Source organism: Phaethon aethereus, assembly GCF_964289735.1.
Source record: "Phaethon aethereus genome assembly, chromosome: 7".
NCBI lineage: Eukaryota > Metazoa > Chordata > Aves > Phaethontiformes > Phaethontidae > Phaethon > Phaethon aethereus.
In genome coordinates, this window is record NC_138583.1 from 5,062,253 (window position 1) to 5,089,076 (window position 26,824).

General features: G+C 49.4%; 1 protein-coding gene across 3 annotated transcripts in view; it reads left to right on the plus strand.

The window, feature by feature from the left end:
• The window catches only part of CDH23 (cadherin related 23), a 200,029-nt gene that overhangs the window by 63,154 nt on the left and 110,051 nt on the right, over positions 1-26,824 (plus strand). For all 3 annotated transcript variants that reach the window (XM_082002394.1, XM_082002392.1, XM_082002393.1), the window contains 2 exons: positions 21,951-22,145; positions 25,327-25,455. In XM_082002394.1, coding sequence (XP_081858520.1) covers positions 21,951-22,145; positions 25,327-25,455 — 324 coding nt within the window. The remainder of the gene's footprint in view (positions 1-21,950; positions 22,146-25,326; positions 25,456-26,824) is intronic.

The following is a 26,824-nucleotide window of genomic DNA, read 5'->3' on the forward strand; positions in this document are numbered from 1 at the left end:
AAGGTTAAATCCCCTGTCTTTTGTGAAACTCAAAAATGAAAGGGTTGAGTCACCTTTTTCTTCTTCGCTCTGTTTTTTTGTGGTCATGTTGCTGTGAAGAACGGTCATTTGTCTGGAAAGCACGCAGGGAGGAGAGGCTGGAAGCAGGGAAGAGAGGCTGCAAGTAGAAAGGTTTAGCAGTGCAAAAGGTTCAGCTTGGCCAACGTAGGGTGCCGGGAGAGGAGATGGAGGAGTCTTCTTCCACTGTCGCCCCTCCTCGGCTCCTGCTATCCTCTGTCCCTCATCCCTGGGCTTCACCATCCTCCTAGCTCCCAGAGGAGCTCCAAGGGCTGTTTGTGGCACTGGTGGTGCTGAGGTGGGAGTACCAAAGGTCCTCCGAGCCGGAGGCTGCATGTGTGGCTCCTTCTCGACTCCTGCCCAAGAGGGTTCATGAGTCCTTAGTTTTCCACCCTCCTTCCCTGGCCTGACCTAGGTGCTAACAAATAGCTCCTCCAATAAAAAAAAAAAGGCTCATTTTTGGTATTTCTTGTATGCATTTAATAGAAAATAAATAGTAATAGAAGAAACTCTGCTGGAAGAAGGTTTCAGACAGCATGTCCTGCACATTACTCTTTTGCTGCTGTATAACTCCTGTCTGGGCTGATGGACTAAATGGTGCAAAACTAGAGATGTAACAGCTCTTTTTGAAATAGTACATTCAAGCTGTCCCTGGACAAACTCTTGCCTGCTGACATTTCAAAAATTGCTCTTTTAGGGTCCTCCTCACTCCCTTCTTGCTTGCACTGTGATCTTCTTCCTTTCTGCTCCTAAAAGAAAATCTTATTTCTGTTTTCACCGTTGAAAAATGTAGGGGTTTTTTAAAAAAGGAAAAACAAAATCGGATATGCATGCACTGGAGCTGTGTGGTGGTCAGAGAGGAGATAGCTGTTCCGGCTTTTACTTGTATTTCCTACCCAGATATGCTGTGAGATTCTTGGGCAAAACCAGCTGAATGGAGAGAAGGTCCCCTGAGAAAACAAGGCTCCCGGGTCTCCTGGCTGCTTTCTTCCAGGGGTAATTTTTGTATTTTGAGCATACGTAGCGCTAAGTTGAACATGAGTTTCCCTCAAGCCACTGAGAGCAATTTGCAGCCTGTGTTTTCAGCAGCCTGCTTTTGGCAGAGAGCTGCTGGGTGCATGAAACCTGTGCTCGATGAAAAGCTGAAATGCCCAAGAGCGTGCTTCGTGTTGGGAGGGCAGATTTTTGGCTGGAGGTGCACGGATTTGTGTTTTCCAAAAGAGTGATCCTAGGGATGGTTTTGGAGGTGTACATCTGCCGTAGTGGGGAAAAGCAAAGTGAGCTGCTTGTCCTGCGTCGTCATTTTAGCTGCTAGGATGCTCGGCCGACCACGGAGAACAGGAGGGGAGTGCCTCGTGTGGGTAACAGGCTCGGCTCTGCTGGGGCTGAAAGCAGAAGGAATCATCACTTGGGAGTGCTAGAGAAGGTCCTGGCGGCTTCCCATGGCTTTATGGAGAAGTGGAAAACAAATATACTCATTTTCTGGGGATGTCGAAGCTTCTGTAGGGTGCACCTTGCATGTGGCTAGAGAGCAAAGGGTGGAAATTGCTATTTAAAAGACGCTGATGGAACATGACCATTCTTTATAGGAAATAAAGGGAATTGACACTCTGATTTGTTAATGACTGCAGGGATGCTTTGGGTACGCTGGCAAAACCAAATGAAGAATTATAAACCCATGTTTTCTCTCGCTGCCTTTTTGATGCATTTCTGATAGAAATGCCAGTGCACAGGCCAAAAATGCAAGAGCCCTGTTTCCCTAAAATCCCTGTTGGGATGTTACCTGGCACCTTCCACCCCCAGAGCAGGGTGCACCCCAGAAAGAGAAGAGCTCCCTTTTGCGGCGGGGTCTCAAGCCGGTGCGGGGAAGGCGGGGGGTGACGGGGCAGCCGTGTTTCACCGCCCAGCTTTGCAGCACCTTGCAGAGACATGGCAGCACCCCCAGGCTAAACGCACACCCTCGGAAAGGGCCCGGCAGCTCTCTGAAGGCAATTCTCATTCAGCAGGCAGGCGTTTGGAAATAGTCAGTCATCAGGCACTTACGGATCTTTCAAGCCCCTTTCTCTCCCTAATAATCCCACCTCTTGGGAGGTATTGATTCTCCGCTGTTGGCTGCCTCTTGGTATTCCGCAGTCCATTTTTGTCTGTGTAAATCGCTGCGCTGTCATTTTCACGCAGCAATTACCTACTCTTGATTTCTTTCATCCACAGTCCTTTGCCAGAGATCTAAACTCTGTATTGACAAACCACCCTGGAAGAAAGAGAGGGGTCGGGGTTTGGGAAGAAGTTTAACACAACAAAAACTTTGGGGAGAGTTTCCCCTGGGGTGTGATCATCTTGAAGATGCTCAATCTGTGTTTTTTGTTGTTGGGTTTTTTTTGTCATCCGACACAGAGGTATGCTGCGGCTGCCCAGCCTGCAAATGTGACTTCATGCCTTGCTTTTTGCTTGTGCTGAAAACACAGGAAATTTGTCACCTTGCTGCTGTGCAAAAGATCAACCTGGAGAGCTGGGGGCAGCTGTTTCCCAAGTCATCCTCGATCCTCTGCTGGGGAATGAGCACCCATCTGCATGAGCTGTGGCCAGCCATGGGGAGGTACCAGACCAAGTTAGACCAGGCACAGGTGCCCAGGCAAGCTGTGCTTTGGTTAGACAAAAGCTCAAGGTGCATCGTAACGCGGACCAAGATCAACAGCTGTGTCTACCTGAGGGTTTTTGGGTTAAAGCTTCCCCATGCTGCTGCTCCAAAGAGCTTGGGTCTGCATGGGTTTGTAGCGGGGCTGGGGTGCTAATGCAGAAAGCGAGCTGGAAAGCTTAGGAGGTGTCTCCTCCGACAGAAGCAGTTGGATCAGTTGGCGTGGGTTTTAGATTGCTTGCTGTCGCTGTCTCTTGTGCTATTAAGCTGGTGGCTCATGTGCAAGGAGGTCACCCTGGCTTGTCATCCGAGATGGTGGCTCAGCTTTGGGCAACCTGAGAGATCCCACAAGCATCTGGGTGAGATGTCAACTGGGTGAGGTGTCACACACTCTCATCTGGGTGAGGTGTCCTGCAGAGCCGTGGTCCGATGTGCTGGTGAGCAGGCACAGGGCTGTGCAGGGGTGCACTGGAGACTGAGTGCTCACAGATGAGCAGCATCATGGGCAAAAAGGATGGGCATCTTCTAGTCTTCATGATCTGTTTACATTTCCAGTCGGGTTTACAAGGAAAAGGGCTGGAAATGCCTTTAAAAAAATGAAAACAGATATTCATGCTGACATTTCTAGGTCCCAAGAGTCACCAGGGAGAGCAAATGCCTGCAAACACATGTTTTGGAGGCCTTTTGTACCACAGCAGGTTTTCCTAAAGACACAGGCACAGTTGTAGGCAAAAAAAGCTAAACCCAAGTACAAACCAAGAAAGGTTCAGCCTCAGGTCCTTGAGCAGGAATTTCATGGTCTTGGGTAGTTTTGATGGTGGTGAAGGTATCGGTGCAGCAGTTGTGAGCTTCCTCTTGCTTTCTGGGAGGTGGTCCTTTGATTCGGGGTTGTGGTTCAGCCGTCTGGGGAGGAAGGGGACATTTGGGAACTGGTTTTAGTCCCTGGTGATGTTTTTCTTTCCAGGTAGATGAAAGTTGAAGGACACTGATTTACAGCAGTGGGGTTTCCTTCAGCCTCGTCTGCCGTGGCACAGGAGCTGCAGCTGCCCCCCCAGAAGCGGCAGGTGCTGTATTAACCTGGCACAAAGGCACACCTCCAAACTTGAAGGCATTTTGTTATTAAAACGGCACGCCTGGCCGGTGAGGGCTCTCACTTGAACAGAATCCCCATCCTAGCAGAGAATAAATTAAAAAGCCAACTGGCCGCGGCTGCCTGAGGAGCACCGGGACTGGAGATAGGGCCAGAAGTCAGATAACAAACAGTGTCCAAAATTGCAGCGCCTGGTGCAAGGCGTGAAATTAAAACCTTTTCTGCCTCCTCCTGCATGCTGTAACAAAACAGCTCCTGCCACAGTCTGTCGGCACTGTGAGCGAAGAGGAGAATAATTAAATACATGGAGATTTTTGCCTCTGAGGGAAGGTCTTCCGAGGGAAAGGATGATGCTGCTCTGCCGTGGACCTTGGTGCTTTGGTCCTGCAGCCAGGCTTTAGCTGGGAGGGTCTATGGGCTGTCCTGCTAAGTTGGCTTTCGACGGCTTCTGCTACCTGGAGGTGGGAGGAATCTTCCGTTTGTTTGGTTGGTTTTTTTTTGGTGACCTTTTTTTTTTTTTGTTTTGTTGCTGTCATTGTTGCCTTTTTCTCTGAGTTTGCGCCCTTCACCTTCCTTTTGGGGCTCGGCAGCAGCCCTGGGATGTGCTGGTGTCGTATCGGCTCTTCTCTCCCCAGACCTCACAGGCTTTCCAGACCTCGGGAAGGACATTTCTCCAGAGTTACTACCCAGGAGTGATGAAGAGGGCAGCGCTTTTTAATCAAAGTTACATTAGGTGAAGCTTATATTATTCACTCTGCTTTATTGCAGCTATTTTTACACGGGGGTTAGAAGTTAATACTACCCAGCGAGCCTGGTTTTGCTGAATTCTGGCAAGCATCGAAATCCATCAGCACATCCAGACAGGGTAGGAAAGAGCCCGAGCAAAAAATAAACGCGATAGCTGAACTGAAAAAGCAGTCAAAAAAAAAACCCCCAACAACCCCAAACCTTTTAAAAAATAAAAAAAACACCACCAGACCCTTGATAATAGAGGATCTGGTCTGGAGGGGCAAAAACCAGCCAGGACCATCAGCTGTAATCAGCAGAAGGGCGAGCTTTTGCAATCAGCGCGGAAAGGGGAGCGGGAGCCGTAGCAGGAGGGCTTGGGTGACTGCAGTGCCACAGGGTTAGTTTTTCCCTGCTCTGGCAAATGAGCCTGTCCCTCTCCCCACCCTCATCTGCAGCCACGGTCGATATGATGAAGGCTTAGTCTCATTCTACCAAAGTGATGTCGGGGCTCGGGAAATGGCTGTTGACTGTAGCCAGTGTCTCAAAGTGAATAGTTTCAGCAAATAAGGCTTTGCAGGGTTATGTGCGTTTTTTGTTTGTTTGTGGTTTTTTTTGTTGGTTGGTTTGGTATTTTTTTCCCCAGGTAATGCCAAAGGTTTAAGCTGTGCTAATTCCTTAGACCTGGCAAGGATGCTGGCAGAGCTGGGATCTTCTCTGCTGGTTGAAAAAAAGACATGATGAGCTGAGAGGGAAAGAGGGAGTTGTCCCTGTGTTTCTAGAAAAGGGCCAAAATGCAGCTTTTTTCTTTCTCCTTTCTGTTTTTTCTCTCTCATTCTCCTTTTCCATCTTTTCCCTGTTCTTCAGCATAGAGTTCCTTTGCTGGAACACCCTTTCCACGCTGGTGTTTTCTAGGCCCTTTGCTGGTGTATTGTCCCCGCAGGAGATGCTATGTTGAGGCTGTAGGACCGAATTGCCTCTGTTCATGTGCCATCCCCATGCTCAGGACTGTTCAGAGATTGGGGCCACTTAAAAAAACAACAACAAAAACAAACAAACAAAAAAACCCAATAAACCAACCCAATCCTGTGTGCTTTTAAATAAAATAACAGGTAGTTTTAAAAACCGCTTCAGGTATCTTTAAAAAGTGCTTGACTCAGAATTGACTCAGAGTCAGAATCATTAAGGTTGGAAGAGACCTCTAAGATCATCAGGTCCAACCACCAACCCAACACCACTGTGCCCACTAAACCATGTCCCCAAGTGCCACGTCTACAGGTTTTTTTGAACACCTCCAGTGATGGTGACTCCACCACCTCCCTGGGCAGCCTGTGCCAATGCTTGACCACCCTCTCGGTGAAGACATTTTTCCTAATCTCCAATCTAAACCTCCCCTGGCACAACTTGAGGCCATTTCCTCTCGTCCTGTCACTTGGTTACTTGGGAGAAGAGACCAACACCCACCTCACCACAACCCCCTTTCAGGTAGTTGTAGAGAGCGATGAGGGCTCCCCTCAGCTTCCTCTTCTCCAGACTGAACAACCCCAATTCCCTCAGCTGCTCCTCGTCAGACTTGTGCTCCAGACCCCTCACCAGCTTCGTTGCCGATTGATTGCTTAGACCCCTCTTCCACCGTGACTTCACCGAGTGTGCTCGGTTGGTTCTTTGGGCTGTATGGCAAAGGCTGGTTCCTTTGGCAGTGCTATTAGAAATTAAAGAAGAAAGAAAGAAAAAAATAGTTTTAAAGCAAAACTCTTCTTAGAAGTGAAGCCTCCTGCTCCCACTCGGAACCGGTTGCAGATTGGGAAGGTTAATCTGAGTTCTTGCATGGAGAGTGCTACAAGTGGGGAGCGGGTGGAGTGGGCCGCAAGCCTGGGGCAGTGGCATATCAGCAGATCGCATGGAGCGGTGAGGGGCACACGGTGCCCTGCCCAAATGTGCCCGCCACGCTCTGCCGGGGGCAGCGGCATAGCTGGAGGGAAAGCGGCATGCAAAGCAGAGCAGCTCTGCTCTGGCACCAGCTGGGAGGAGGCATGTAGGAGAGCTGGTTGCTGACCACGTCGGTGGCTTTGCAACTGCTTACTGAGGCTTTCTGCCAGCTGCAGGGAGGTTCGACAGCCGAACGATGCCAAATGCTGCCCAGGACTGCACAGGGCAGGACCTCTGGAGCTGAAGGAGCTTGTAAGGGAGACGGGAGGATTGAGGAGAGGGCTCTGGAGGCTAGACCCAACACCCGTGCTGTTCCCCTAGGCTGTTAGCATAGGAGCCTTCAAAGATACCCTCTGGAGCTCCCATTAAAAAGCATTGGCAATTTAGGATGATGTTTAATGTAGCATTACTAGGCTACGGTATTATAATTGCTTGTTTGTATTAAAGTGTATCCACAAAGCTTTTCTGCAGGCGGAGAGTCACTGACAAAGGTTTGAACCCTGGTTAGTGCAAAGCGTGCGATGAGCAGGGGTGAGGGGAGGGGGTAGGTCTACGAGTGCATAAAAAGCATCCCTTTGGGCCAGCGGCCCTTCTGGAGAGAAGGGAAGGAGGAGGGGAAACTCACACGGCGACTGCCTTGTGCTCCTGTGAAGAGTAACTTGCAAGGGATAGCAAGCTTGTGGCTGCATGGCTCAGCCCTTCCTCTGCCACTGGTGGATCTATCTACCCAGCAGTGTCTTTTATGGAAGAGATCTGTGGAGACCGAGTGCTCTGGGTGGCATTTCATGCCTCCAGCTTCAGTCGGGAAATTAATAGTATGAAAGAAAAATCGGTGGTTTTAGCTTACCCCACTACTTGTACCTGATGTTAGGGATGAGTGTCCTCGCTCTTCTACGTGGGGGCAGATGGCCGTGTCCTGACATGCAGAGTATGGGGAGAGGCTGGGAGGGAAGCATCTGGGTGGTCTTTGAAAACCTGTGCAGGAGCTCAGCTCTTCCTGGTGTTTTGCATTGCTGTTGGGGATGAGATGTTTAAGGAACAAGAGAGAAAAGGGAAAAGATTTTATTTTTAATGTGAGGATGCATGTAAGCCACATCCAACATGATCGCTTTTGTGGGTCGACTTGATAAGCTAAGTTTCTGAAAACTGTCATTAGAAATAGGGTGTTTGTGGTGTGACTTAACCGATGAGGTCACCAGCCTTGACCGTGTCCCGTGCTGATGTTCCTGCCGTACCCTCTGCACCTCCCTCTGCATCTGCTGCCTTGCTGCAGCCTCAGACTTTGTCGAGGCTTGAATGATCTCCCCACTTCTTGGTCGCGTTGTTCCTTGGGGTTTTAGAGGCAAAAGTAGCCAATTGCATTGCTTCAGTAGTCCAAAGCTTGAGTAGCATAAAGCTCTTCACTGCACCAGGAGCAGGCATTTAAAGACGCGGCATGCTCTTCCTCCGGGGTATTGACTTGGCAAGTGGTGCCTGCTCGCTTTGGGGCTGCCTCTTAAAAAGCAGCTCCTCTAGCTATCGTTTAAAATTGGGAGAGCAGGTGTCAGAGTGTGAACCAGTGTGCTGTGCTTCGGTGGCAGGGTTTGCAATGCCTCAGCCGTGTAAACAAGGGGTGGTAATGTTATTCCTGAAGTGCACGGATGCAGAGGTTGTTTAGCTTATGCCCATCTTCAGAGTACGTGAGCAGAGGTACGATGAGTTGGGTCTGGGGTAGCAGCATCATGCCGAGAGGGGTACTGTGCCCTTCTCCCCTGGGCACTGCTTTTGGGCCTGCCAAAAAGAGTCACCTGAAGGTGTTCAAGGTCATGCCCGGAGGCTGAGGTTGACTGGTGCCTGTGCTGATGTGCCTTATTCAGAGTTGAAAGATGGCCACAGCAGAAGAAAGCCAGTGGGGAGCTGAAGGAGAGCTCGGGTACGTCTGGGGTGCGTGGCGCACACCTTGGGTTTTGGGGCTTTTTGCTTTTGCTTTGCTGGGGCTTGTTTAGCATGAAGGGGTGGGGAGAGAAATTTAAATGGACTTAGAAACTCAAACTCACCTACGACTGACAGACAGTGGGTCCCTGCCAGACATCAGCAATAAGCTTCTGGTGGTGATGCCAAGGAGGTGAGTGAAGGTGAGAAACAGCAGAGGAAAAGAGGGGAAACCCTGATTTATTTGTAGTTGTTGTGAGTTTTGTTTAAGTTTGTAACCTGTAAGCCAGTGATACTAAAGAAACAAAGTTGGGCAAATAATCCATTTTCTCAGCTGTGAATGAGGGCAAAGCCGAGGGAAGAGGAGAACTGAAGTGACCCATGTGAAAAGAATAGACTTAACCCCGTTCCTCAGGCAAGGTTCGAGAGGATTAAGCTGGATTTGTGCCTGTTTCCCACCACACAGATGCTGCCCTGAGCTGAAGGGTGTTGGCCTAGAGTGAATGAAGGGAATTCCAAAACATTACTCCTTTAATTCACCCAGATGTGCCAGTCAATGAGGCCGGTGAACTGAGCCCTCTGGGAAAATCCTTTTCATTAGGAATCCCGCTAGACGGGGAAACAGCGCAATGTGAACACAATCATCCCAGCTGATGCACCGAGATCCCAGCCTGGATTAAAGAAAAGCAAAGCCAAAACAGAACAAACCAGAAGTTAAATGATTCAAAGAGCTTTATTGCTGTAAACGTGCAAACGTATTTTAATCACAGCTTGGAGAGCACGTTGCTGACCAGGATAGGAGAAGAAATGCAGCAGCGACGTGGCTCCGCAGCTGCATCCAACGGCTTGCATCCCTTCCCCTTGTGCCGGGCGCTCGGCTGTGTCACTGTGCAGAGCAGCCCCGACATGGGATGCTCCTGTAGCGGGGTTTCGCCTCTGCAAGGAAATTAGCTGGAGAACTGTGAACCAAGAAGACAATACCTTGGAAAAATTGCTTTTCAGAGCTGCCTTTTCCTCATCGCCTGCACAGAAACCTTCAGCCTCGCTGAGGGCAGTGCTGAGAGCAGATCTGTCCATCCTTTCCTCAGGGTAGGATCTAAAACTTTTAATCTGATGCCAAAAAATGACAGCCTCAGTAAAGTTACTAGGTGTGTGATGCTTTATAACTTGCCCCACCTGTAGCCAGAGGCAAGGATTACTTGTCTCTCTGTCCTCGAGAGGCTGATGACTTCATTGGCCCTTTCTGTGCTAATATTGCTTTTCCACTTCACAAATAACTGCTGTGTGGGTCTGCATGGTTAGCATAGTCTCACTAAATTCAGAGCATTAGTCCTCGGTCTCTGTTTGGCTTGGAAGGATGCTCTTTTGTTGTTCCAGAGCTGAACATCAGTGTCTTGTCCAACACAAAGTGCTCTTCCCTTTGCGAACCTTGCTGTGCTCCTACTTGTCCCTTTTCCTCTCCTTTTGAGGCAGGCTGGCCTCTGATGCTCTGTGCTCAAGCATCTGCTTTTGGGACCAGGAGTTTATTCACCATGTACCTTGGAGCTCTTGTGCAATTTTTCATGCCAGCGTTGCTGCCTGAGGTCTTTGCCTCTGATCTTCCCAGGTTGGAAAAGCCTTACTGTCATGAGAAAGCATGGAAAAAAAACCCCAACAAACAAACAAACCCAAAACAGAGTAAGGTGAGCATCATCTGCTTATAGCAGAGGGCAGGCTCTGTCCTCAGGGTGCCTCATCCTTGGTGCAGGCAGGCGGCCTCGAGCCTAACAGTGAGACAATGCTGCTCTGCATGTGGGTGCAGCGTGTAGCGCTAAGCAGGGAGTTTTCAGGCCAAAGCAGGTAAAGCTGGGGTGTTGCGTGTTGCTAAACCCCTTTCATAGCACGCGTGTTAGCAGAGATGAGTTTGGAGCGTGTGACACGCATGCCATTCCTTATGGCTGCGGCACCGGGATGCTGCATGAACTCAGAGCCTCGGTGCTTTTCTTCCCATTTCTTCCTCCTCTGGGTCGCTAGATTTCCTGACATTATGGTACGTCTTAATTAGCTTGGTCTAGCTCCTTTGCTGGATTTTCCCGCTCTAGAGGTTCAAGGACAAGTCAGTAAGTTTTCATATATTGTACTTAAAAAAGAAATAAAATTCCCCACACGTTTCTTTGTCCCAGGTTTGTAACTGCTTTTTCTACCTGTGATCGCTGCAGAGGTGGTGGGAAACAGCAAACTGGTGCTAGCTCTCGTGGGAGAGCGGTATCCGCACTGCCGGCGTCCCTCCAGGGGAACCATGTCATGACATGGCTCGACAGAAACTCTTCGTGCTGGAATTTGCTGGTTTAGCACGAGTGCTTCAGCAAGAGCGAAGCCCGATGAGGAAACCTGAGCTAAACTGTTACTGATCCTTCCTTTGGTAATAAAGCCATCTGCAGGAAGATGGGGAAATATTTTTTTTTTTAATCAGCACAGCTGTACAGATTTTGCTTTCGCTCATGTTGAGTGCCGATACCTGCTCGCAGGCAGCTGCAGAAGCTCTCGCAGGAGTTTCTTTTTGATGGATCTTTGGGATCTCTAAATCCCAGACTTCAAAGAGAGATTTCTGCGCCCCCCTCCCCCCTTTTGTGAGGACAAATTACTTGCTCCACCTGTGGTCAGAAATGAGCCACTCTGTGCTTTTAGCTTTTCTACCAGAACAGGGGATAAACAAGCAGTAAAATAAATAAGGTGGTAAAGCGGGCAGGTTTCTATCTGCTTGGCTAAAATGGTAGCGCAAGAGATGGGGGAAAGAAGGGTGATCCTCTCTACAGGAATACACGTGCTAGATCAGAGGGTCTTTTGAAGGCTCGAGATGGTCATTGGGCGCGTGTGGGATAATAGGAGGAGATGGCAAGAGGTCCTGGTGGTGAGTTGATACGAAAGCAAGTCCCGATTTCTCCTTGGCCAGCTGGGCTGGCCACCAGGTCCTCCTCCAAGGTGGCTCAGATGGTTTGAGAGCCAGGGAGGGACAGATACCGGGCTGGCATGGAGAGGAAAGTGTGAATAGATAAGCATCCACAGATTGCATGTATATATTTACAGTATGCTGTATAAATTAATGCAATACCTAATGATTCGTGGCTATTATTTGAAGGGCCCCAGTGTTACAGATTTATTTGTCATTTCTTGTAATAACACCGATGATAATGAATTCATTTGTATTAATGTGGGTGTCGTGGACTTCCGTTGATATTCTGCATTAATTAATGTACCATTAAAAGAAAGTGTCACCCAATTAATATCAAGTAGAAGCGATACTCAGTGTCCTGTCATTAGGGTTTCATTTGTAATGCATTGTATTAACACTCTGCTTTAATGGAAGTCATTTGCAATCCGGAGCATCACCCGATGGGGTGCCATGGGGGGTGCCAGTTTGTACCTCTTGCAGCAAGAGTTACCCAGATGAATCGATGGGGACAGGCTGCCGTTAAAAGTAATCCTCCTTACTGCCTGGGCTTGGGCACGGCAGTGGGCACCGCTCCCGTCCTCCCCGGCTCTGGCACAGACGGCTGCCGGAGGCTGGTGCGCTGCCTTCCAGACATCCTTTTTAGTCCCCAGCTTAAAGGCTGGTGCATTAACTCAACCCACATTCTTGACCTCTCCTTGGGCTTAGAAAGTAAAAGTTAGCAGTGACTGCAAAGAAAATGGGATGTAAAAAAATAAGATCTGCCCGTTTTATGGTATCAACCCCGAGCAGAAATCAGAAAAGGGATTTCTTCATTCACTCTGTAATGTATGTTGGCTGGTAGCAGTAAATCACACTGGTGACTTGATTTTGCTACTGAATCTTAATATTGAGAGGAGGGATAGTGGAAAGTCTCTCTGGCTGCTGCGGGTCAGGGCGCCCTTGGCTTCCCTGGACAAAAGCTGCCTCTGCCAATGCTGAGAGCAGAGGCAGGAGTGGAGACCTTGACTTTGGCCATCTGGATCCACTCGGTCCATGCCCACCGTTTCCGGCAAGATTACAGCCAAAGGGGTGCCAGGCCACCTGCGGTGCGTGCCCTTGCAAAGGAGGGAGATTGCCCCGAATGCATTCTTCCAGCATGAAAATCACACCAGCCGGAGCGAAGCAGCACCGTCGAAGCCAGGAGCTCTCTGACTGACAGGTTTTCACATTCTTGGCATTTGCCTTTGACTTTCAAACGTCTCGTTAGACCATCTTGGGTTCCCATCTGCCGTCTCCGAAATCGGGACTGACATAATAGCAGCCCAGGAGGGCAGCGCGGCCTGCCTCCCAGCCCTTGCTCTGGCCCAGCTCCTCAAAGGCTGGAGATGGATAATGAGCAGAAATGGGAGGGAAATGTGGCTTTTGGCTGCAGGTGCTGAGTTAGTGAGGTTGCGCTTGCTTTACCACCCTTCCCAGTGGGAAACAGTCTGTTTTACAGGGTGATTCCTCCTTCCTAGGAGAGCTGTGTTTTTTGGTTCATATATAGGACTCTGCATTTACACATTAAAAGTAACAGGTATTGGCTCAAACCAGTTGCTAGCAATCTGCTTGATGTTGATGGTCTGTGCCCTTTGTTGTTTACCCATCTCCCAACCTCTGTGCTTTTACTTTTCCAGATGATTGGTAAAAAAGTCAAATAATGGGCAAAGACCTGCAAGTTCCCAGCAGGGATCCATTAAAAATACACTTGCCTGATAATATTCCTTGTTTGCAATTGTGTTTTGAGGGCTACATGCTAGCTGACTGTGTTGATTTTGAATTATTCTATGTGTTAATCAATCTCACAGCGCACCGAGTCATCATATGGCTTCAAGATGATGTATGTGACTTTGATTCTGTCACCCTTTTCGACCCAAGATTGTTGTTTGGTGGAAAGATGAGAGAGAGCATAGAGCAGGATCTATTGTCTGTCAGTCTTATGGGAGGTGTTAATGGTGCTGCTTCCCTTTAATTCCCTATTAGCCAAGAGCTACGCTGAGGGTTTCATTATTTCACCTGGAGTTGATGTACCGAGAGGTCTGAAGTCGCTCCCGCTGAAGAAATCGTGACAGCATGTTGGTTGCTCTGCCCACTCCGCTGCTGCTCCTTGGTCTTTTGCGGGGCTGCTGAACACCATCAGGAACGGTCCAGTGAGCATCTTGGCCACCGTCTTTAATGCTCTTTGGCAGGAGTTATCAGACCTGCTGACTGAGATGTGTCTCGCTGGAGGAGGCTGCAAACGTAAAGGTAGACTGTTTTGTCCCTGCCAGAGCTCTCCCCACCTCTTTTCCAAAGACGGAATAGTAACCCTACGTGGGTTTTTCTCCTCTCTCAGACTGTGCTTCTGTGCTTATGACTTTATGAGCACAGTCCATCTCGGTGGCTTTTTGGTTGCTGGAATGGTTCCCACAAAGGTTCCCCTGCACAGAGTATGTAAGCTGGCATTAGCTTTGCTCCTTTTCAGTACTTCTCGTGGAGCTGTGAGAAGCCACTCATGGTCTCCTGAGATCTGGAGCAGCAAACGCAAACCCAGGGCACAGCGTAATCGCTCGAGTTCCCTCGAAATAGGGGCTGTCGAGGGAAATGAGCTTCGACAGACAAAGCTGGCTGTCTGCTTAAATAACCGGTAACAGCGTGGGCAGGATGGCTTCTTGAAAGCTGGCATGGAATTTGCTTTCTTCTCTTTGCTCTCTTTCTCCTGGTATTTCACCCACCTGGGTGCTTGTTGGTGTGCATGGCGGGTGGTTGTGCAGGGCTGGGGAGGGACCGAGCACCAAGATGAAGGCACTGTTCAGGGGGAGGAAAGAGAGAAGCAATCCTCTGGGTCCGGTGGCTTGGCTGGGGATGGAGGTCGTGGTGCAGCCCCTGTGCAAGCCCAAACCTTGTGCTTGCTGTGGTCTAGTCTTTTGCCCCTGAAGCTGCGGATTAAAGCTCTGCCATATAGTGCTTTTCCACCCCTCGCTTTCTCGTTCGGATATAATTCGAGCCATGTGGCCACTGTTGCTCCCGAGAGCGGAGAGCTGGGGGGTGACAGGTCCCACTTAGTGTACCACTGCCTGGAAGGCACAGCAGCCAGAGCTAGTTGGGAAGTTATAAATAAGAGGAGGAACGTTACGGGTTTCTTTATTTTCTTATTAGCAATTCCTTCCTCTCCCATCGGTCCTCTTCTGCCTTTCTTGGACTTGCCCCTCGAGCTACATGCTGCATAAATGATGGGTGCCAGGAGGAGAGGTGGCCGAGCTGCTGCGCGCCCAGCTTTTGGGATGCCATGCCCAAGACCCTCACTGGCAAGGGCATAGTTATTGTCGGTGGGAAACGGGGCAGGTCTGGGCCGGAGGAAGGAGGCATTTTTATCCTGCGGGATACCAGAGCATCCTCTCCCATTTGTGCCTGCTTGCCCTCTGCCTGCCGAGCACTGCTGTCCTGCCAGCGCGGCCAATTCCCCCGCCAGCTTCGCTGGTTGCAATCTCCCTTTCTTCAGTGCCGTGCGTTGGGTCGGGCCGCGTCTGCCGTGAATAAGCGCTCTCAGCTCCGCATGCGGTTACCCAGCCGCGAATTCAGTCCCCAGCTCCAATAACGCATCTATTCCAGCTGTGTTTATGGTGTTTTCAAAAGCCCCTCAATTGAATTATAGCTCTGCGGTGGCCGTTCGCCAGTGTCACACGATAATGAGGGAGGTCACTTAATAGAGATAGCAACAAGAGATACATATTAACGAGAGCTGATTGAAAGGTGGGGTGAATTTCAACCAAAAAAAAAAAAGGAAATTATCAGGTTTTAAAAATCAAACTTTGAAATTGGAAATTGCTTGGCTCAGACTAGCAGTAATGCAATTAATAAATGTAATTAAGAGTGTAATAAAGAATACAGGAATTGGAAGTCTGTGCACATCCATGTGAGCATTTAGAGCTGGCATGCGAGCGAGGGACCCAGTCTGGCAGTTGGACCGCTTCTGAGATGGAGCCTGGGGAGGGAAACCCAAACCTGGGGCTGGTTTTCCCTCTCGGCAGAGTCTGGAAGAGGGGCTGGTGCTCGTTCCAGCTCTGCCTTCGCGGCTTTCTCCTGCAGCACTGTGTATGAGACCTGGAGGGGAATAGGTGACTTAAATCTGTCCCAGGCAGCCCAGGGACGAGGGAGCCAGGATTTCAGCTGTAGCAGAAGAGCACTTGGATTCAGTGTCAGCTGTGTTACACAGCACCTCTGAGATGCCTTGCCTTGGGCAAGCGGCATCGAACCCCCCTTCCTGCCCTGTGCTGAGACGGGGTTGGCGAGAGCACCTTTGACTCGAGCTGGGGGGGATGTCTGAGCCGGCTTTTAGCAGAGCGCAGAGCTCTTTTCATCTGCCCCGCTGCACGGTGGCAAGAGGCAGGGAGAGGGGAAAGAGCCATCAGGAACAGCAGCAGGGAATTATTTAAGAGTAATAGGTTGACCCGAGATATAACAGGAGCACGAAGCAGCGAAGCATCTCCTGATGGGAGCGGTCAGCTCCTGCCTTGATGTAGGGGCAGCGCCGGGAGGGGGGGAAAAAGCAGGACCTGAAATAGGGCTGGCAAGATGGTTTTGATGCTGATGTGAAGATCACAGCACGGGCGGCTCAGTTTGCTGCCTGCTGCTCCAGCCCTCGTGCCTGTCACCGTATGCCCCTCAGTCCGTTTGTGTTGCCTCCCCTCATCCCATCGACCTTCAGACAGCTGTTCGGCCAGATTGCCTGCCGTTTTTCCACATTATTTGCGTTGGTACAGCACACGCGCATCCGCATCCTAATCATGTCTACCAGCTTCTGCTGGGGTGCTGCTGGGTGACTTTGCCCTGGGAGGTTAGATGGATGTCCTCTACACGGCCAGCCGCTGGAGCTGGGGAGCAGGCTCGGAGGTACCATCCCCAGATAAACCCAAATAAACATTTCTAGAAGCTTGTAACAGCCTGTCTGTAGGTTGGAAAGGTGGATGCATTTAAGGGGAGTATCTGAGAAACTAACTCCCGGATCTCCTCCACCTCATCTCCCCCCTTTACTTTCTATCTGACCCCACTGTAAAAAAGTCAGCTCCAGATGTTCCCCCTCTCAGCCCTTTGCCCGCAGGGTGCCCGGTGTCAGGCCAGTTGGATGAGACGGATGGATCAAGGCACGTTCGAGGTGTTGGCGTCCCGTGGCCCGTGAAATGGTTTTGCCATGGTGGAAAGCTCTCAAAGGCGCTGTGCAAATCCGCTCTGTTAGCGGGGTGAGTGGCTGTCTGACAGCCAGAGGGTTTTATACGCTCTAGGAGCAAGTGCTGTGGGCCTGCTGAAACAGCACGGATGCTGGCTTTTCTGCAAATAGCCTTTTCATTTTTGCCCTGTGTGAAAGAGGAGCTTGTTCACGTAGGTTTACGTACGCCTTAAAAGTTGACCCCCCCCACTAAAGTTTTCCTTGATTTGGGAGCTTTTTCCTCAGCAGCTCCTCACCCAGCCTCTCTCTGGTCCTTATTGTGCTGGCATGGTCCTGTCGCTGCTTTGGTCCTTGGTGCTTCTCCAATGCCAGCCCTCGCCCCAGCAGCCCTCGGGGAATGTTTGATGGCAGACAAGAGGAGATTGTGCTCTGACATTTTTAGGGAGTCCTGCCCCACGCAGGACCCTCACGTTCAGCCATGTAATCTGCCTGGTAGGGCACGTCGTTCCTCCGGAGGCTGCATCTCCTCTGGGTCATAATCCGCTTTGTGTTGCCACGCTGCGTCAGAGCAGCGTCCATCAGAAATTTTATTACTAATACATTATATAGCAGGATTCATTATAAGCTGTGAAAGACTATAGACGTGGCCAGAAAGTGAGGGGTAAATATACTTAAAAGGCCCTTTTCTGATAACCTTTTCTTAAGCATTAGCTGTCCTTTTGAGGAGAATATCGTACGTAGCCTTGGTGTCCCAGCTGCCAACGTGCTAGGGCTGACCCAGGACATGTCTGCGTCTGGTCACTCGTGCTGGAGGGTTGTGTGGGAGGTGTTTGCTGCCATGGGCCGTGCTTGGTCCATACTCGTGAGAGCTTTTGCATGGAAACACAACTTCTTTCTGGTCGCTTGAACATGCATATTGCCTTGTCGTACCGCTACTGCATCGGTGTGAGAGAGGTAAGGCCTTCGTCTCTCCTTTGCCTCTTCCTTGTGCAGCCACATCCTTTTGTGTTTGGACAGGGATTTTAGGGTTGTTGATGCCTTATTGTAATAGGAGCCTATCCTTGCTATTGGTGACACACTGAAACGGCTTATTCTCTTCTTGTACCTTGCTGCTCTTGGTTTGGGCTTCCTGGCACGTTGGGTAGCTGTGTGTAACACGTGCCGTTACCATTCAGTATTTCTTTCCGGCAAACAGGACCCCAGAACTTCTCCTATAAGATTTTTACAACAGTTTGAACCTTTCTTACACATTTATTGCAAAATAAGGGAGGCATAAATGGCCTTGCTGCCTTGTGCCCTGGCATCCCCAGCCCACACGGCTCAGCTGACTGACCAGAGCCCTTTAACTCCCGGAGCTGCTCCTGCTGAGCTGTTGGATGAAGGATGGGATGCTGGAGACAGGTCAGGAGCCGGTCCCGCTCCCGTTTGCCCTCCTTCTCCTCGGTGGGAGGCATCGTCTGCATGTTTATTTTTGTCTCACATCTGCTGGCATCGTAACAAAGATTTAATGATATGACACAGTTTTGTCACCGGTTCTTTTTTCTGTGGCGAGTTAAGCTTCATCACTGGCTGCTGGAGAGAGTCAAAAGCTTTAAAAATGACAAAAATTTGGCAACTCATGTAGAAACTCACCTGTTTGCCACAAGCACCCGTGGGCTGTCATCTGACTGCATTTCCTTTTTTTCTGGACAAAAGATAGGATTTGCTATTTTTGCCTGTCGGTGATCTCTAAGCATAACCACAATTAATCTTTGCAAAAAGAACAGCCATGAGGGACGTGCAGAAGAGTCCTGTGAATGGGCCAAATACTCAAAATGTAGAAACACGGTCCGTCTTGAGCGGGCCTGGTGCTGGGCTTTCCAGTCGCATCTCCCTGGGACATGCCCTCTGCTTGTTACTTACCATCAAACACAAACCTGAGCTAGTGCTGTTTATACAGATATTTTGCTCCATTGTTTGGATGATGAGCCACATCTTTTGAGAAATAAAGATGTCAGGCTCCCGCTGAGGAATATCTTCAGCCTTTTTGACCCAAAAATAGCGAGAGGATTTTAAAGACATACTTCTTAACGCTTTTTAAGGCAGATGATCTGAAATTCCTCCAGGTCCTGACTGTGTCTTGCCTGGGCACGAACATTGAAAATGAGGCCTCTTTTCCTGGAGGACTGTCAATATGGGATGTCTGCATTCCACAGCTGGTTTTGTCTTGACAGAGTTTGGGGGTTTTTTTTGCTTGCATTTGAGCTGGGGAAAAAAAGGTGCATTCCCCAGAGCACTCCTTATAGGTCTGCATCCTTATAGCTGTGCGCTGTCAGGAATAAGGGCATGCGTTTGGTAGTGAAATTTTCACAGAATCATTAAGGTTGGAAAAGACCTTTAAGATCATCAAGTCCAACCATCGACCTGTGCACTCTGGGCAACATCAGAGATTTCCCCCTCTGCAACCATGCTGTTCTGCTTCAAGCTCCTGTGACGCTCCTCCTATTGCCTGGGGAGCCCTTGCGCTCCCCTCCTAATTTCACCAGCCCCGTGCTTTGCTCGTGTGCTTGCCCATGTGCTTGCTGGTGCCCAGTGCCCCCGCTGAGATCCTGCCCTGGGGTCCCTCGCAGCCCCTCGGATGCTTTGGTGTAGATGCCAGTGACTGTTTTCCAGGGCTGGCCAGATCTTTGTCCCAGAGCTGATACCCTGTTTGTATTGCTTTTGCTATCCTGGCCAACGAAGGGACCTGGTCAGCAAAGCTGTAAAATAAGGATAAAGATACAGTAATTGCCAAGTCAGAGCTCAGGCGGTGTCTGCGGGGGCCGGAGCTGATAGCACCAAAGCTGGTGACCTCCGTGTCCCTCCAGGCAGCTTCTCCTTTGGAAGGACGAGGAGATGAACTCTCTTCAAAGCCTGCTTTTGGGCTATTGTATGAAATACAATGCTGGGGAAATCAAGCTCTCCTCTTTCATAGCCGGCTGCGCAGCCCCATAATCACGGGTGACCAGAGCGGATTTGCATGTTAAAAGGAGTGGCTAGGGGCACTTAAAAAGAAGAGGAAACATATTCATCAAATCTAGCTTTATCCTTATGAATATTATTATTCCTGGGGACAATACACCCCAGACCTCATCGGTGCAACCCCCCATCTCCTCTTTTGCTGCTTCTCCCCTCCTCCCCCTATTAATGGTTAATGTGCAATGCTCTTCGTCCTGACATTGATACTGCGCTGGCTCCGGGGGAGGAATTTGAGAAGGCGGTTGTTGGAGCATGTGGACCGCAGCAGTCGAAGCAGTGCCCTGGCAGCAGCGAGGGGAGGGCTGCGGGATGCGCTGAGGCTGCTCCCAGCTGATGATGGCTTGGGGGGAGGCAGGTAGCCCAAAGAGGGATGGGGTGATGCTCTAGTCCCACCCGAGGAGGTGTCTAGGGAGGGCTTGGAAAGCGAACACCCACCGTAGCCCTCCCACGAAGGGTTTCTCCACCCCAATGCGCCGCCCGGACTATCTGAGCTGTGGTGGCTGGGTTCTCTGCACAAGGCAGGATTAATGTGCTGTGTGCGTGGCACAAAGTCAAGGGCTTACGTGGCAGCAGGGTGGATCTGGATTAAGCGTGCCAGAAAATGAGCGGTTGTAAGGCAAAAGGCAGCAAACTGCTGGGACAAATGTGCTGGGGAGGCTGTGATGCCTCCATCGCTGGGAGGCTTTAAGGGTGGGAATGATTTAGATGTAACACTGGGACAGGTTTCTCTTTTGAGGTCCCTTCTAGCTATATCTTTCATGCTTTTATGATTGCTGATCACAAAAAAACTTGAAGGCGCTTTAAAAAATAATCTTTGGGCCATGTCCTGCAAGGCTTTCTTTAGCAGCTTGATTTAGAGGGTGAAAAAAAAGAAAGCAAATGAAAAATCTAGGTGGGAACTGCAACCTCTCACACCTTGGCAGAAGTGATATTGAAGTAAGGAAAGTGGAATTTCTCTGGAGCCTGAGGCCAGCTTAGATGTCAGAGCATCCCTGCAATGCCGTGTGGCCGGATACAAGAGCAGGGAGGTGCAAGGGATGTGCGCGGATGAGGATGTTCAGCGCTGCTTTCTGGACCCCGAATGCAAGTCGGCGGATGATGCGACCTGGGTTCCTCGCTGTGTCTAACCAGGCTTGCAGCAAGTCCTGTCACCTGCCTTGAAGGCAAGTTTCTGCTGGCCTGAGCCTCTCCGGGGGAAATTCAGATGCTTTCGATCTTTTCTGGTGCTATCACCCAGTATTAAACCGGTTAAATTGGCTCTCTGAGTGTGGAGCCCTGGTTTCTCATGCTTTCTAGTGGAGGTGGTGGTCTGGGGCAGCCTTGCTGAAGCCCTGGTTGTGGTTCAGTGCAAGTTTTGTGGTTCCCAAAAAAACTGAAAATGGCTCAGTTGGTTGCTCAGCTTCAAGGGCTTGAAGGAGGAGCTCCATATGGAAGCAGTGCCGCATCTTCTAAGCTCTGCATCTCCTCAAGTCTCCTTCTCAGCACTTCATGATACTTCTCTGTGAGCTGAGGACGAATAAGTTAATACAAATGACGTTAACAATAAAACGCAGAGGCTTGGGAAGGTTTGCAGAAATAATCCTTGTTATCCCAACCGGCCATAACCAGCTGCTGCTATGTCTGGCTTCTGACCTCTGCTGTCTCCCTTTCAAGTTTTAGTTCTTCGTCAACCCCTAACGTGTCTGTGAATGTGTTACAAACATACGGGCTTGCCCAAGCGGTCGCGATCTGTGGGTACCTGCAGCCCGGGTCCCCAGCAAGGCCTTTTTGCTTGCGGTATGTGCTTCTGCCTTTAAGAGAGACAAGAATATGCATTTAAGATTTGCATAGGAACATGCAGCTGTTCCACCAAAAATGGATAATTGTTCTCCCTGCTGTGAAGTTAAACAATAAGAAGTGCCAAACTGCATTTGCCATTGCTGATTTTGTGCACTCAGCTGCATATTTTATGCATGTAGATTAGTTCCAGATTTATGACGATTTAACTGTTAATGCCTGCGTTAATTGGGCCAGGTTGTAGTTGCTGTGGCAACTATAACTTTGAATTTTGCATAAAGTTCCGTGTTGCATGTAATGCTTTTTTTTTTTTTTTTTTTTTTGAGGCTGTCTTATGTTTAATGTCTTATGGTGAAAATGGAGAGGGAATCAGGGCTGAAAAGAAAAGTGCCTTTGGGCAGAAAACAAGTTTCAGCAAAGAGAATAATTTTTCTGGAAAGTTGTGATGTCTGGGAAATAAGGGTTTGCGATAGAGTGCCATCTTGACCACAGCTGTATAACTATTATTATAAGCGTGTAACAGCTATTATAGCTGCTGCAATACTGTCATAAAGAAAATAGCTGAATAACTTATAAATGTCCTGAATCCTAAATACAGGACTGAAGTTCTTGGGTCTCTAGATATTCCTTCTGGTGGGCAAAGGAAATTGCTGATGTGTGTTTGATGAGAAGATAGGTTGGTGCACAATTTTACCTTTTTTAATTTTTTTTTTTTCTTTTTTAATATTTCCAGAATACGCCGGTGGGCACTCCGATTTTCATAGTGAACGCCACGGATCCGGACCAGGGGGCAGGAGGCAGTGTGCTTTACTCCTTCCAGCCTCCTTCCCATTCCTTTGCCATCGACAGCGGCCGTGGCATCGTGTCGGTGATACGGGAGCTGGACTACGAAGTGACTCAGGCGTACCAGCTCCAGGTCAACGCGACGGTGAGTCTTTTTCTGCCTGCTGCAGGAGACGAGCTGTTTTCTGGAAGGACTGCGATGGGGAAGGAGCTGCTGGTTGCTTATTTTATTGTCTCACTCTGGCATCTTCTCCAGCACATCCAGCATTTTCCACTTAGAAAGGTATTATCATGTTGCGGTGCCTGGATAGTTTCAAATCGCTCGTGGAGCACAGCTGCACCTCTCCAACAGCATCGTATGCATGTCAGGGGCTTCTGCATAAAGGCGAGCAGCTGCCTTGGTGAAGGAAGCCAATACAGGGCGTACAGCCTGTTAAATCCTCCGCCCTCATTCCTTGTGCATCACGGCTTATCGCAGGTGGATTCACCTCTATTAAGTCTGCTGAGGCTCACTCAGTAAAAGCTGAGTTCAGACCACAAGAGTTAAAATTTTGGTGGATGGAGGAGGAGGAGGAGTCACGGTCCTAGTTACAGTAAATACCACCGTACCAGGAGGGGACCCCTGGGAGAGGTACATCGAGATGGCAAAATTCACTCCTCGTCTGAATGGGAAACTTCTTTCCTCAGTCAAATGTAGCAAGAGCTCACTGGGGAGCATGCCATTGAGGAGCCCTTTGCCAGCAGGCAGCCTGGGTGATGGCGCCTTTCCCATCTCAGATACAATAGAGGAAGGTGAGATTTAGCCCTACAACACGTCTGACCAACTCTGCATTCAGGAGAGGGGGCGGAAAACCCTTCCCAACCTCTTCAGGCAGCTGGGTAGAGTTCTTGAAGCATGTGATTTAATCAAGATCATTGTCTTGATGCCCAGCCACAAATGTCATGAGGACACGGAGGGCTGCGCAGGGCTGCTTTGCTCTCCACAGCCACAGAGGCTGGGCATTTGCAGACGGCAGGGCCACAGGCAAACAGCTCAACCTTTCAGCTCACTCCCTGCACATTTGAAGCTGTGACATTTTTCCCAGAAGCTTAGTTTTTCCTGAAGCGTACCTCATTTTATTTTAAATACTCCAGCGATAAGAGGCCCTGCCTGTTATTTGGTTCCTTGTTGGTCTCTGTTGCCGACACGCTTTCCCAGGACGTGCTGTTCAACTACCTAGTGGGTTACAAAACATGGGACCAAACATAAGTCCTGATGGACGCATGCCTTTCTTTCCCATGCCTGATTCTGGTTTCCTCAAGGATGCCATCTCGGTTCATCCAGCTCCATCAAGCCCTGTACCCCAGGTGCAGTTACCCGCAGAGATAAAATGGGGGCATATCTGGTACCTGCTACCTAATACGCTCCTGGCTTCTAGTGATTCCCAGCTCAGGGAGTTCAAAGACTTAAATATTTAAGTCTCTGAACTGGGCTTGATTGCAGCTGTGGGAATATCTCCTCTGTTCGGTTGCAGGGCGCAGGGAGTTTCTGGCAGAAAGGCAGTGAGAAACCCCCGGGCAAAGCTCAGCCTGGGAAGGAGGGTGAGAGTTGCACCAGCGTAGCAGGAGCTGGAAGAGCAAATGCAGTCTCTTGCCCACCTGATGAAGAGTCGGCATGGTCTGGAGTGGCAACTGGGGTGATGGTGAATTTGGGGTGGCCACAAGAGCTGTGGAGCCTTGGTTCAAGGCAGGAGCTGTCTCATTCCAGGGATGTAGGCAGCAAAGGCAGAAAGAGGCTGGAAAGGACAGTGTGAGAGGTGGTAGGTGAGGAAACTTGAAATGTGCTTGCTTTTTCAGTGCTATCTGTAATACTTTACCAAAATTTAAGAGATGAAGGGGAGGGAAAAAACCATTATCTGAAGAAACAAAAGACTTCAACCTGATAACGCCAACAGCAGAGTGCGAATCAGAAATAAGCATCCATCCAGGCCATAAACGCTGAGGCCTGCAGGTTAAGAGGATAATGTACGAGCTGTGTTGTTGAATACGGCTTAAATTAACATTAATCTTCTGGCAATCAGTCCTTGCCGCTGTTCATAGCCATTTTGCAGAAGTGTGCGGTAACCTCTAATGGTCGCCTTTCACCACAGTGCTTGATTAGGGGGTAAAGAGATTTATTTCCTTCCCTTTGTGTGTTATCTCTTTGCTCCTGCCCTTTTAGTAAAGGGCTACGGGCATTGGGGTCGCTTTTGAGCACCCATGGGACAAGGCTCCAGCAAGAGGACTGGTGGCAGCAGGGCACTGCGAGGACAAGCTGGTGGCAGCGTGTACTGCTGTTGCGTTGGCTGCTGGAGAAGGGTCTTGCCCTGGGAAAGTGCTCGTGGCTCCGACCTGAGTGGCTCCATGCATCCCAGTGGTGGCATGCGAGGGAGATGATGCTCCTGCTCAGAGCATTGAAGTGTTCAAGGGCCACCACTGGTTGTCCCAAGATTGCTGCGTGCTGGTTTTGACCTGCTTCGCAGAGCAGGGAGATGGGGAGCCATCCTCCCTGCAGCTGTGAAAGCAGCTTGGCTTGCCTAGAAAGGCAGCTCCTGCTTACCCCGATCCTGCCAGTCCCTGTGCAAGGCGGGACGGTAGAAATTTGCAGTTTATCGGAGACAAAACCATTAGCCCAGTAGAAAGGAGGTTGCTATCGCCAGGATGTATCCTGCGGTTTGGGTTTCCACTCTGCCTTCTGCATGAGAGCTGAGGCATCCTACAAAACTGGGAGCGGCGCTTGGTGCACGTACCCTCTGCCAAAGCTCAATGGAAAAGAATAAAGCCACGGCTGCAACACAACCCGCAGTGTTATGAAGAGCAGCAGAAAGGCAAGGGAGCTGGTGGGCTTTGTCATGTTCCAGCCGATGGAGCCCAAGCTGTGCGGAGGCATCGGCACTGGGGGGTATAAGATGCTCTAGCGTGATGTCCTGGTATGAAAGCCTGCTGGCAACCACACCTGAGTCTCAGTGCGAAGGTGCCCTAAGGGTGTATCTGTATTAGAAGAGAACTTGTATTTTGAAGTATATGTTGAACAGTGTTGCTGCTTTTCCAACCAAAATGTGATGAAAACTGAATTGGTGCTTGCTCTATTTTAAAGGACTAATGCTGGAATGAAATGCATATTGTATTTCAGCTTAGAGGGAGGTACAGTGGACAATAATTCCAGCAGGTAGCTTGAAAAAGAGATGATTACCAGACTGTTCAGAAATTTTGACCCAACTATAGCTGCAAGAGACTTAAGGCTGTTGAATAATTCTATTTTTCTGATAGAAATCCTTTCTCTCTCCCTCAACCCTTGTTTTTTCAAGGACCAAGATAAAAACAAGCCTCTGTCCACTCTGGCCAACCTGGCAATCACCATCACAGATGTGCAGGACATGGACCCCGTCTTCATCAACCTGCCCTACAGCACGAACATCTATGAGAACTCGCCTCCGGTAAGGGCTGCTGCTTCACTGGGATGTGACCTCAGTGTTGCGCCGGGGGCCAAGGGAGTATGGGGCAGATGTAAAGCACGAGGTATCCCACAAGAGCTGGAGGAAAACCTCTTCCAGAGGTATTTGTCCTTCCATCCTTCCTTCTATCACAGATTTTCGTTGCTTTGCCCTGACGTTTGCGGCTCAGGTGCAAAGAGGAGGAGCCTTGTTTCCATGCTAAAGCACAAATGCTCTGAATCATAAGATTCAAATGGCATCCAAGGAGAGGCAAGCCTTTTTCTTTCTGGAACATCATGTTTCAAGCCAGCTGCAAAACATTTTGCCCTTTTTAAAAAAAGGGAGCCTGAGCAAGGAGGTTTAGGAAGCCTGAAACCCAAATAAAATGTTTTCCTAAACATTTTTTCTTATATTTTAAAAAGGCTTTCTGTTGTTCTTAGCACAGAGTCAGCCATTTCCTCCCCACAGCATCTATGCATGCCATTTCTAATAGAAAAGTTGAAGAAAAATGTAAACGTTCCTGAAATGAGGCAGTTTTGAAAATGCCAGAATCATCAGCCATTTCAGCACTTTGAGCATTTTCCCCCAGGTTTTGCCAAATTGATCCAATCATTTTAGTTCTTCTGAAACTCAGTTTGTCAGCAAACTCGCTGTTTGTGGAAAACATCTCCCAGTCTCTAAATACAGCAGGGCTTTTTTTCCCCGCAGCAGACGGCGGGCAGCTTCGGCTTTGGGAGCTGTTATCTCTGCTCCCAGGACCTTCAGCCCAAGCACCAGCCCTGCTCAGCAGCATCTGCCTTCCCAAGGCATCCCATAGCTTTGTCTATAGGGCAAATATTTTTGTACATGGATGGAAAAACCTTCTGTCCTAAAATTGTGGCATGGTAGGCATCCATACTACATGCGTGTCCCGTAACATCTCTGGGGCACTGGATCCAAAACGCCTAATGGCTCAGTTCATGCAAGTGGTAGGGGAAACTCCAGCTCGTTTTAGTTCATGCCTTTTTTTTATTCACTTTGGAGCAAACTGCTGGCTCTGACGGCACGGAGAGTGCTGGATCAATAGGGCTGAGTCCTACTGTCACAAATCCCGCGGTCAGACAGCACATTACCTGTCTGCCGGGCCTGAAGATGGCCAAAAAATGGCTTCATGCATCACTTTCATGAAGTGAAAGTTTCAATGAGTTTCAGTGCTGTTGAGATTAAGGACTGCTGCTGTGGTGGGCAGTATGAGCTGCAGGGAAGAAAAAACACCACTTAGATCACCCTCAACTGGGGAGGAAGAAGCCTTAGATGAAATTATAGAAATGGAAATACCACAAGTATCAAAAATTATAGACTACATCACCTTCATGGAGTGACCTGGTATCTA